General features: G+C 50.5%; 1 protein-coding gene and 1 long non-coding RNA gene across 2 annotated transcripts in view; one reads left to right on the forward strand and one right to left on the reverse strand.

The window, feature by feature from the left end:
- LOC111846121 (semaphorin-3A) overlaps nt 1-7067 on the reverse strand; it is a 32076-nt gene extending 25009 nt beyond the window's left edge. The window contains exon 1 of the mRNA XM_023816008.2: nt 5825-7067. Coding sequence (XP_023671776.2) covers nt 5825-5936 — 112 coding nt within the window. The 5' untranslated portion in view covers nt 5937-7067. The remainder of the gene's footprint in view (nt 1-5824) is intronic.
- LOC111846122 (uncharacterized) lies at nt 5820-12042 on the forward strand. The gene is made up of 2 exons (XR_011989546.1): nt 5820-5927; nt 11471-12042. It is a non-coding gene; the product is annotated as an uncharacterized lncRNA (long non-coding RNA).
- Nucleotides 12043-12846: the final 804 nt, after the last annotated feature.

Raw genomic sequence — 12846 nt, forward strand, 5'->3', positions numbered from 1 at the left:
TGTAGACCGGCGGAGTGATCAGGCCCTGGTGTCTGAATCGTTTCACCGGTGTAGACTGGTGGAGTGATCAGGCCTTGGAATCTGAATCGTTTCACCGGTGTAGACTTGTGGAGTGATTAGCCCCCTGCCTGCTTCCTGTACTCTCCCCACCATGATGAATGGCCTTCCAGATTCTGGGCTTTGTTGCCATAACCTCAGAGCTGCAGGAGGTGTGGAAAGAGCCCAGTGGGGCCGTGACATATCCCTGTCACACTGATGGACAGAAGCGTCTGCTGATAGTCGCAGAGATCTGCCCCACCTGAGGAGGGTGCTGTTCCTCCAGCTCTGCTTCCCATCATACTCATCAGTTGTTTTCTGTTTAACTGACCTCATCAGACCTCCATCTTCCATCTCTCCCTCCTTCTCACTGTCCCCAACTGGCACCCCTCTCCCCAGTATCACTCTCTCATTCTCTCTACGTTCACCCACTCCATCTTACTCCTCAGTATCACTGTCTCACTCTCTCTGTCCATGTTGACCCAATCCCTCTCTCTGCTCAGTATCACTCTCTCACTCTCTGCATGTTCACCCACTCCATCTTTCTCCTCAGTGTCACTCTCTCACTATCTCTCTCCATGTTCACTTCATTCCTCTCTCTCCTTACTGTCATGTTCTCTCTCTCTCTGTTCCCCTGGTCTCTCTCCCCTCCGCAGTATCACTCTCTCACTCTCTGACCCCCGCGCTAGCTTGTCCACACGCTGCTTCTGTTGCGATTGACGTGGGACACAGAGGGCAGATGGACGCCCTGGAACAGGCCAGTTGGAGCCGGACAAAAATAAACTGCCAGGCTGCATCCCGAGGACTCCCTGCCGGAGGAGGGGGGGCCCAGTGCGGCTCGCAAATGCAGACACACTCCCGGCAGCACTCTTCCTTAGTCTTTGCAGGTCGGCTGCAGTTAACCTATTGCCGTTTTATTTACATATATGCATTTACCACATTATTTGTCATATAGCTTCTTGCAAACAGAGGTACCCTTTAAAGAAAACATTGTTAATTGCTGCACTTTCCGGTGGGTTTGGTGAATGCAGAGACCATAATACGCCGCCCCAGAATCCATGATCCAATCCTCCCCACACCCCTGGCCTCACCCATCTCCCAGACTAGGTGCGTCCGGCACTTTAAAATCTGCCAGAGTTACTGAAAGTGTCTGCTGTCGACATGTGTGTTGGTGTCACGGGGTGTAAATAGGACAAGATACACTCTTTGAGGAAACAGTGAGGGCAACACTCTAACCGGGGAGGTCGCCACTGTAGGGAAGCAGCGTGTCTCAGTGTTCAGGTGAATTATGCTCGCACGAGTTCTTAGATAAAAACACAAGGACATTTATTCTGAAACACCAGTGTGGCTTTGTAAATAAAAGTATAAAAGAACAACATTGTAGGTTTTGAAATAGAAGGATGAGGACTTTTATTCTGAAAACACTGGAGTGGGTTTGTAAATAAGAGCACGGAGACTTTATTCTGAAACCTCTACTGTAAAGCAGGAGTTAGACTGGTAATGCTGTCAGAGAAGACACACACAGACTGTGGTGGGTCTCACCAGCATACAGAGAGGACGTGCAACGACTATCAGACTGGTGCAGAGCTAACAACTTATCTCTGATTGTAGACTAAACAAAAGAGATTGTTGTTGACTTCAGAAGAACATGAAGTCACCACTGTCCTCTGCACATTCGTGGAGATCGTCGAGAGAATTCCTTGGTGTCCATCAGGTGGAGAACCTCACTTGGTCCCACAACATCCAGCTCCATAGTCAAGAAAGTGCAGCAGTGCCTCTAGTTTCCATGGAAGCTGAGAAAAGCCCACCTCCCATCACCCATCCTCACAACATTCTGCAGGGGAACCACTGCGAGCATCCTGAGCAGCTGCATCGTGGTCTGCTTTGGAAACTGCGAGCATCTTGAGCAGCTGCATCGTGGTCTGCTTTGGGAACTGCGAGCATCCTGAGCAGCTGCATCGTGGTCTGCTTTGGGAACTGCGAGCATCCTGAGCAGCTGCATCGTGGTCTGCTTTGGGAACTGCGAGCATCCTGAGCAGCTGCATCGTGGTCTGCTTTGGGAACTGCGAGCATCCTGAGCAGCTGCATCGTGGTCTGCTTTGGGAACTGCGAGCATCCTGAGCAGCTGCATCGTGGTCTGCTTTGGGAACTGCGAGCATCCTGAGCAGCTGCATCGTGGTCTGCTTTGGGAACTGCGTCGCCTCAGATCGCAAGACCCTACAGCGGCTAGCGAGGACAGCTGAGAAGATCATCGGAGTCTCTCTCCCCTCCATCACGGACATTCACACCCCACACTGCATCCGCAAAGCCACCAACATTGTGGACGACCTCACCCACCCCTCACATGATCTTTTCACCCTCCTACCTTCCGGAAAAAGGTACTGGAGCATTCAGGCCTTCACAACCAGACTCAGAAACAGTTTTTGCCCTCATGCTGTCAGACTACTGAACTCTCTGGGACTGGTCTGAAACCACACACAAACGCACAGACACACACACACACACATACACACGCACACACACACACACACACACACGTACACGCACACACACTCATTAACACTATTATTTAACTACTATTTACTACCTAATTATAAGCATGTTTACAATTACTTTTATTTACCTTTTAATTGCTACCTCATTGCAGAACCAAAATGCACTTATCAGTATTGGGTTTACTGTGCTGTTTGTATTCGTTGCTGTCAGTCATCCTGTCCTTTTGCACGATCCTGCAATATTTGCACAGTTTCTGCACAGCATACACTCTACATTGCTAGGCTATTATGTATTATTCTTGTGTTTATGTAGCACCTTGGTCCATGAGAAATGCTGTTTCATTTTTAACTGTGTACTGTACTCAACTATGTATGCTTGTAATGTTCACCTGATAGAGAGCAGGGATGGATGGATGGTTGGTTGGATGGATGGTTGGTTGGATGAATGGATGGATTGATGGATGGATGGATTGATGGACTGGTGTCCGTTTGAAGAGTAGCACTGAGCTGAAGGCCTTGGGTTGGGCGTGACTGGCCACACCTTGTAATAACACATGTCTGTCCTCTCACTGGGCATGCTGGGATAAACCCATTAAGGGCTGGGGGGGGGGTCACATTCTGTAGTTGGGTTAACATGCACCCTGTCATCAACATGGACAGCTGTCTGAACAGACAGTGCCTTGTTTTAATCTTAATTATGTGGCCGGGTATATAATTTACATATAATTACTGAATGATTTAAGGAGACCATTAAAATCTCGTAGTGTTACACTGACATTCGATGCAGTGCCGGTTCCAGACTATTTCTACTGGGGAGGATGGACTGGGGAGGATGGACTGGGGCCAGTTGCCCTGTTAGGGGCGGCCAGATGCATTTGACCTTTATGTCGTCCAAGTACAACTTTGTTGTTCAAACCTATTTTGCCAGCATTAAGAATCAAAAGACAATTTTGAAAACCGATGTCATTTATGCAAGTCTTTGCAGTTTCATTTCCCCCCCCAGAACCCTGATTCGACGCATGTTTGGTGTATTTCTTTTAACCTGCAGGGGTCAGTATTTTCTATACTAAAACACCTCTAAAAGCAGATCAAAGCAGACGGCTGGGAGACGTGCAGCAGTATGAAGGACAGTAATGAGTAATGTGGCCCCCGCCTTCCTCTCCCAGAGCAGGATTCTTCAGGCTGCTTCACACTCTCGCTTTCTGAATAATCTAACATTTTATTTTCACCAGATGTCCAAAGAGAGCAGGAGCCTGCTCCCAATAAGACCATGCCGCTCCCAGTATGCGGCTGCCACTCCCAGTAAGATCCTGCTCTCCCAGTCAGATGGGGCCGCTGTGCACGTTCTGCCGCCACGTTCTGCTGCCACGTTCTGCCGCCACGTTCTGCAGGCCGCGCGGCGTCACAGGCGTCCAAAATGACAGCCGTCGCCTTCAGCTGCTCAGGCATTTTCTGGACGCAGACGCTCACATCAGAGAGGGCCAGCGCTTAACGATGCTCTTGGAAATAAGGAGGAGTGTAATTACACTGTTGGACTGTAAGAAAAAGGCTGAATTTACGCTCTGCCCAGACGGCCCCCTCACAAAGTACTCACAGCATCTCATTTTGCGTAATTAGGAAGCTGGGTACACAGTAGTGCTGAGGGGCGCTTTAGCCGGCGAGTCGGCTTATACGAGCCCTGCTCCCGAAAAGCGTTTTACGAGGGGCCATGCGGTCCCCTCTCCCACAGACCCCAAAAAGAGGCCTGCTCTTATGCGACCACCCGCTCCTATGTAAAGGATGCCCTTATGCGACAGGAAGACTTTGCACCCATAATATACAGCAACCCTTCCTGTATACAGTGTTAAACTTTACCCAGTGAAATTCCAAAGTGCATCATCTTCATTCTGAAGCGTGAGCCGGCATACTGTCTGCATTTTGCTGCATGCCTGGTGTCAGTCACTGTCTTATGAATTTATTTCAGGTATTTGTTAATTTTGAAGGATGCTAAATGCTAATGGTGCAGCATCCAGTGCATTAGGTATATATATAAGGGAATATATGAGGATGTATTCAGGGACATATAATAATTGACACATATGGTGATATATAAATGGATATATACAGGGAAATATGCAGGGATATATGCAGGCTGCCTCCATTCGCTTAGATGATACTGGATACACACTAACATCTATAATTGCAGATGGCTTATAGCAAATGAATGAATAATGTGGATGCATAATGAAAATGTCATCATTTATCCTTATATGCAGTGTGTCTTTTGGAAGCCTGGAATGTCACAAACAAGCCTGGGACAAAACCGTAGGGATACAGGTCCTGCTTAGAGATTCAGGGAAGGTCATTCAATATGGAGAATATACTGTATATATGCAGAGGGAAGGATCAGAATCATACAGGGACTCAGACTTCAGGACATAGAGCAGGACTCCTTGTTTAGCTTTGCTTGAGGCTTTTACATACCCCCCCCCCCCTTTTCATTTACCCTATAGACAGATCCTTACAAAAAGCTGAGAATACCTGAGAGGATCCCTGACGGAAATGTCCCTCCTTGTAAATCCATTCATCAGTGTAACGTGCACATCTAGCCTGCGATTACACTTTTAATATGAAATGTTTAAAGCAGAATGGAGGGTTTAATTCTTACGCGACAGGTAAGGCCGCACGCCTCGTTAGTGTGCTGGAAACGGTCCTCGTTAATTAGCATGGTGAGTAACCCCACGATGTCCAGCAGTCCAGGACATCAGCTTCCATTCCAGGAGCTCTAAAGCAGCACTGGTCATGTGTGCATCTCTACATCTCAGGTTAATTATAAACTGCCCCCCCAGACCCGAAAAGGGAACATTTTACACTGAGGAACTAAAACGGGTTTTAATCTTACACTAACACGGTTGATATTATAAACGGCCACTGGATATTCTGGTTACTGGTGAAAAGGTCACTTTATTTACAGAGAGCTGTATTTAAACCTGAAATCTCAGAGGGGAGGGCACAGATACTGTCAAGTTTAAGAAACTAAACACACATTTATTCTGGCTGCCTCAGCCCACTGCGTCTGGAAATGCGAGCTTGCTGGATTACAGGTGTCTCATATGTCTCCGGCTTATTCTCCTCCTCATATACAAACACTCCTGAAGCTCAAACAGAGACAGCAGGCAGCGACACGCCAGTGGTCAGCGGAGCACCCTCCCCAGACGAGATCCTGCCAGTGAGAGGCACTGGGATACACAGGCAGAGCCACTCTGCACGTGGAGAACATCTCAGCACCTTCTGAAGAGCGAGGCAGCCCTTACCTTTGTAGGAGAGCTTCAGCCGGGGCACGTTGCTCTTGTCCTGCTGTGGTGCCGTGCTGCTGGATGGGGACACCCCCCAGAAGAGCAGTCCAAACCCCAGGAGGTAATCCATGCTGGCGGCCCTGGGGCTTCACGGCGAGCCTTCCAACCCAAACGGGTCCCAGAACCTGGGGGCTGACAGGTGACTTGGCTCAGTTTCTCGGCAAGGGGGACGAGGAGGTCACATCACTCTCGGCGCGGGCAGGAACAGGGGATGCGGTGGGGGGTGACCAAAGAGTCGGGGGAGCGGCGGGATCTGCGGGGGGGGGCTGACCGGGCTGCCACAGAACGCCTTGCCTGACTGTGCCCACCGAAGCTGCCAGCACCAGCGTGCACTTTAGTTAAACTGTCCCTCGCAGCGACTAATCCTGTGCAGAGCCAGAGCAGAGTGAGAGAGCACTGCTCACCATCCACGGGAGGGAGGGAGCGAGAGAGAGAGACGCTGAGCCAGTAAAAGAGGGAGGGAGGGAGAGAGAGCACGGGAGAGAGCGAGAGAGAGAGAGACTGGACGAATAGAGAGGGAGAAGGCAGAGGTCCTGCGCCCAGGTTCTTTTTCTAGATTTTCTTTCCTGTGTGTGTGTCTGTGTGACTATGTGTGTGTGTCTGTGTGTGTGTGTCTGTGTGTGTGTGTCTGTGTGACTATGTGTGTGTGTCTGTGTGACTGTGTGTGTGTGTCTGTGTGTCTGTGTCTGTGTGTGTGTGTCTGTGTGACTGTGTGTGTGTGTCTGTGTGACTGTGTGTGTGTGTCTGTGTGTCTGTGTGTGTCTGTGTGTGTGTGACTGTGTGTGTGTGTCTGTGTGACTATTTGTGTGTGTCTGTGTGACTGTGTGTGTGTGTCTGTGTGTGTGTGTGACTGTGTGTGTGTGTCTGTGTGTCTATGTCTGTCTATGTGTGCCTGTGTGTGTGTGTAGTGTGTGTGTCTGTATGTCCACAAAAGCTCTTCTTTTTTATTCTTTTCTTCTTTAATATAACATCTTTCTTGTCAGGTTGGGCCCCTGTCATCTCCCCAGGTCTCCCCCGTCACACACAAGAGGTCCCTGGCAGGGGTGTGACCGGCACCCCCATGTTAAATGCTTTGATAAACACTGCCCCCGTTTGCTATAAAAAGCCCCCTCCTCCGCCATCCCACCCTCATGGAGAAGCTCCTCAAAGTGGTCAGACAGACAAAAGTCTCTGCTTGGACCCTCAGCTTTATGGTGGACAGGAAATTTCGGGAAAACATTGGCAGGAATGGTGGCTGCTGGGACACTTGTGCTGATACCAGGTGCCGAAAGGTGCAGAGATACAATCAAACGCGACCTTTTGGCCGCTCATGGTTCCACTTCCCAACAGACAGGGGGCTGGACACTTCAGGGACATCGTTTTAGCTGTCCGTCACAAGCTGATGAAGACCATCCACGGGACTGAGTGCAACAGGAAGTGCAGGGTACTTCCGGCATGACGTCAATCAGTTGGTGGCCGTGCGCTGGATCCCGTCTGGACACCGGGAATAACCCACACTTATGGAGGAAAGCACAACGCACCTGGTCTGGCCTGAATGCGAGCGGTCCAAAGTTCTGGCTAAGTTGCACATATGCAGATTTTGGGCTTTTCATCACAAAGTTCCTGGGACAGGTTTGTTATTTTTTGGGTCCCACTCAAAAAGTCACAGTGTAGTGATAGTTTGCGGCCAACAGGGGGCCCCAAACCTTGGGACCCTACACAAATGCATGTGTTCCTGTCCAAATAGGACTGCAGTCATGGATAATTCCAGCTGAATTCACAAAGCTTAGATATTTAAAAGGCCTTGTGTTGCTAACTGTGACCTACAGCGCAGGGACTGTTTTTGCACAGTAGATAAAACACATCAGCTTCCTGAGGGAGGTGCTCGTTTCCTGCCCCTATCAGGGTGTAGCTTTGGTAACAAAGGCAGCTCTGCCATGTCAGGAGGTCTGTGTCTGACCTGTTTCGCTCGCTGCCCCCAGGGCGAGCTTGCGAACCCTGTTCTGCTCGCTGCCCCCAGGGCGAGCTTGAAGACGCCATTTCACTTGCCGCCCCCAGGGCCAGCTTGCAGACCCCGTTTCGCTCATCACTCCAGGGCCAGCTTGCGGACCCCGCTTTGTTCGCCGCCCCCAGGGCCAGCTTGCAGACCCCGTTTCGCTTGCCGCCCCCAGGGCCAGCTTGCAGACCCCGTTTCGCTCATCACCCCAGGGCCAGCTTGCGGACCCCGCTTTGTTCGCCGCCCCCAGGGCCGGCTTGCAGAACCCGTTTCGCTTGCCGCCCCCAGGGCCAGCTTGCAGAACCCGTTTCGCTTGCCGCCCCCAGGGCCAGCTTGCAGACCCCGTTTCGCTCATCACCCCAGGGCCAGCTTGCGGACCCCGCTTTGTTCGCCGCCCCCAGGGCCAGCTTGCAGAACCCGTTTCGCTTGCCGCCCCCAGGGCCAGCTTGCAGACCCCGTTTCGCTCATCACCCCAGGGCCAGCTTGCGGACCCCGCTTTGTTCGCCGCCCCCAGGGCCAGCTTGCAGACCCCGTTTCGCTTGCCGCCCCCAGGGCCAGCTTGCAGACCCCGTTTCGCTCATCACCCCAGGGCCAGCTTGCGGACCCCGCTTTGTTCGCCACCCCCAGGGCCAGCTTGCAGACCCCGTTTCGCTTGCCGCCCCCAGGGCCAGCTTGCAGACCCCGTTTCGCTCATCACCCCGGGGCCAGCTTGCGGACCCCGCTTTGTTCACCGCCCCCAGGGCCAGCACGCACGGGTCAGAAAATCTCCATTTCTTACTTCCAACATGTGGCCCTTTACACAGCAAATATCACATCATACCAGCGTGGTGGAACTGCACGGGGCATCGTGAGCTGCTCAAACTCCACCCACATCAGCTATAATAACTTTAGCAGATTTCCCAGCTGGGGCCAGAGGGAAGTTAATTAGGATAAAGGGACTGGGGGTGGGGGGGGGGGGGGGCTGGTAAGCAGGTATCATGTGTCAATCTAGTACGTCCTGCGTCTGGATGGGGACCAGGAGGGTAAATCAGGAGTGAAACCTGATTGCACAGTTAAAGCCTAAAGCAGCGTGATGTTTTCTTCCTGTTCTTTTAATTAAAAATAGAGCTGGACAGGTAATTTTGGAAAAGCGGGGAGGGGGAGATACACTGTAAGGGGAGCAGCAAGTCCCTCCTGCCTAGAGCCCGAGGAGGGCGACTTCAGCCCCTAGGCCCCCACTTACCCATACCATGGGAGAAGCTTTCTCAGCGGTGAGTGTGGCACACCCATTTATCTACTCAGCCACTAGGAGGCATGACTGGAAGATGTTTGGCTGAGCAGCGCATGGCTACTTCTGTAATGTGCTGCCATTTCAGATCAGTGAGTTCAGAATAACACGCACTGTGCAGCAGGCTGGCTAGGAGGCATGTCGACTGCTGTGAGTCCGTCCTGCCCTGTGGTCATGATGAGCACCGTCATCACATCTCCAGCACCCACATGAGTACAGGCAGCCAGGGGACACCCCAACACACACACACCCCCTGCCCCGCCCCCCCCCCCCCCCCCCCCAGTGAATCTCTTTGTCAAACACAGCTAGATAATTTAGCATTTGGGTCAAATAAAAAGCACAGAATGTTTTGGGGTCCATCTTCAGACCGGCAGCTGGCAGCACTTCCCTCCTGCTTCAGACATGAAACCCTAAAACGAGTCACCTTAATGACACGATATGCCTTTGTATGTCATCTAACAGGAGAAGAAACATTTTCATTAGAAGCATATTTTTTTCTGAGGAGACGTTGATTCTATTTTACCCTTAAATTGATATAGACAAACGTATGGCCTGGGCAATGGAGTCATGTCTGGATGTTCCTGAGAAAAGCAGAATTAATTCCAGACACAAAAACCATCTCATCCCAGCTCCCACAGAGCAGCTTCATGGTGAACGGGGCTGAGATAACTAGAGTCCTCATGAGCCTCTCGGTAACCCAGCCGCTAACGACACAGCACAGCACAACACAACACATCACAGCACAGCACAGCACAGCATAGCACAGCACAGGTGGCCATGACGCGGAACCTCCCATGGCAGAGCCAGCACACACATTTGCAGCGTGTTATACAGGACTACGCTCTCACAAATGCACACTGCTTTGGATGGAAGCATCTGCTAAAAGAATTATGTGTACATGTATGTGTGTCTGTATGTGTCTTTATGTATACACACATATAAGTGTGTCGGGGGACTTCAGCTGCAATTATATTTTACAGATGATAAACTACACAGCATTTCTGCTTCGGTGACGTTGAAATGAAGTGGTTAAAGATGCAGACGGTTAACAGAGGGTGATGAATGCGGCTTTAAGAGCTGCTCCTCCTGGCCGTAACTCGATCCACCTGAGGCTGGGCGGCCGGCACCTCTGACGCCCCCCCCACCGCATCTGGCTATCCTGCTTCACGCCTCTACCCCGGCATCTGGTTACCCGTTTCCAGGGATACAGGATACACCTCCGGCAGGCCCGTGGCTGTGATCTGGCCCAAAAACTAGAGGGAGGTGCCTTCCATGCCCCCCCCAGCACAGGGTAGGGAGCCCCTCTCCTGCTCCACAGCCAGAGGATTCAGCTGCTCCCGGTGAACTCCACCCCCAGCTCTCTCTCTGATAGGGCGAGGCAGTGGTCCGCCTCCGGAGAATGTCCCCCCAGCGTGACCCCAGAGGATATGGCACCTAATTCAACACACCTCAAAAAGGCCCTGGGGGCAGGATTACTGCAGTTACTCTGTGGGGTATGCTGCACCAGCCTGTGTGTTTGTGTGTATGTGTGTGTGCGTTTTTTGTAATTGTTACATTCTGGGGACCAGATTTCCCCACAATGTGTTAAATACCTGCTAGTTTGACATTGTGGGGACTATTTTTTCGGTCCCCACAAGGGGAAACACAATTTTGTAAGATTCTGTGACTGCAATGAAAAGAACTGAAAATGCCAAAAGTCTTATTCTATTTGGTTACTTATGGTTAAGGTTAGGGGTGGGTAGGGTTAAGGTTGTCATTGTTGGGATTAGGGTTTTCCCCATAGAAATGAATGGAGAGTCCCCACAAAGATGCGTATTTGTGTGTGTGGTGGGGGACTTGGAAGATGAGGACTCACACTAATTACTCAAGAAATTGGCAACAAATTTCCAAACTACTTAGGAAATCTGTCACACTTTCACAAATGACATGAATTACCCTGGAAGCTTGTAAGATCTTGAACTGTTTACATCGGCATGTTTGTTGACAGATATACCATTATTCTTGGTCGTGACACAAAAAAAACATAGTAAATCTCAGCTAGGGGAAAGTGACGGCACACAGGAGCCTGGGCACTGGGAGTCTGCTCGGCCTGGGAGAAGTTAGATGTTTACATGCTGAAACATTAGTTTTCTGGCTCTGCTGGTTCTTCTCAGAGATGCTGTCCAGCTGCACGGCTTTAAGCTGCAGGTCCGACGGCTTGAGTCCACTTGGCGTGCCAAGGCCATCGTGGCCGGTGTCCCGCCCGCCAGCCTGCGTGATGCATCTGGGTCTGAGCATTCGGCTCTCTTTGCTCCTCCACGTGTAACATGCCGTAGTTGTCTGGTCTGTGTGTGTGGTTTTGATTTGCTCTTCTGTGTTACAGGTCACTCCGTTGGTGCAGATTGATGACGTCTGGGGCGGAGACCTGCACGGCGGCGTCAGCATCTAGCAGCATGGCGTCTGGCGTCCGTGCTCGATCCTCGGTTTTATTCTCCTTTTTGATTCCTGCAGATGTTTTCTCGTTTGTATGGTTTATAGATGCCTTTGTGCTTAACGTTGGTGCACGTTTACACAGTGATGGCTTACAGTAAGTGCGAGAACTTTTATCCTAAATGACGAATTGCTCATTGTGGTAACCAGGATACCGGTGCCTGACTCCTAAGGTGGTGGGGGCTCAGTTTGGAATGAGCGCATGTACATTTACCACAAGCAGAAATACTGAATGTCTAGTCACATCAGTTTAGGGGCAGGCAACCTATGTACTTTTGGTTAGGACAGAGTAATTCTCCTTTGGGGATTAAATGGACAGGTAGGTTATTTAGACCCTTTTGCTTATTGCTTTTCTGTGACGATGCCTATAGCCTCTCGCCGGTCAGGTATTGTTTTTGCCCTTGTCATTTGTCACTTTACTTGCCACACACGTTAATAAAAGCATATCTTTCTGTTTTCATCTTACGTTTTGGTGTCTGTGGTGTTTTTGGTCCTAACCCAAAATAACAACAATGTTAATCATAGACCAGACCTGGGATTGTAACAGGGAACAAGCTAGGACCTGTACGGTCAGCAGGTAATTACCTTCTGCTGTTAACCGCCCCCCCCCCCCGGCCTCGTACCCATAATCCCATGTTCCTGATCTGCAAGATACAAAATACAAACTATTCCTCCTTCTCCATGCTCAGTCAATCCTAATCAGACACATGCATGGAGAATTCTGGGCACCCTTTCTCACGAGACACATGAGTGCGTGCAGAAGGGGGCACTTTGTGGCTCAGCGGGTTAGGACACTGTTTCTGTGTTCAGATCCCAGCATTGACAGACTGATGTCATCACGGTGTGGCTCACCTTTCTAGACATGCCCCCATGGTGAAGTACGGTCTGTTTGGTGTCGAACCTGGGGAGGGCGAACACAAGTGTAACCTGGAATCAACAAAATGTCTTTAGGAATAACATGGTGATGGGTTACCATGCCTACAGGCCTTCAGCACAGCGGTCAGCACCACTGCAAGGCATCCAAAAATGTCCAGGTTAAGATAATGGTTTATCTGTGCGCTTCGCTAGTGTGAAACCCAGGGTTTGGCAATAAACATTCCAGACCACAATGCTGGGCTGAACAGACAACAAGAATCTGGGCGCCTCAAACAGCAGAACAGAGTTCAGAACAGACCAGATCTTTATTACTGGATTCTCTTTCCAAGAACAAATGCGAAAGAAAAAAAAAACCAAATGAATTCTGCACCTGTACGTCTCTTTAATAAAGAT

This window comes from Paramormyrops kingsleyae, chromosome 3 (genome assembly GCF_048594095.1).
Source record: "Paramormyrops kingsleyae isolate MSU_618 chromosome 3, PKINGS_0.4, whole genome shotgun sequence".
Classification (NCBI taxonomy): Eukaryota; Metazoa; Chordata; class Actinopteri; order Osteoglossiformes; family Mormyridae; genus Paramormyrops; species Paramormyrops kingsleyae.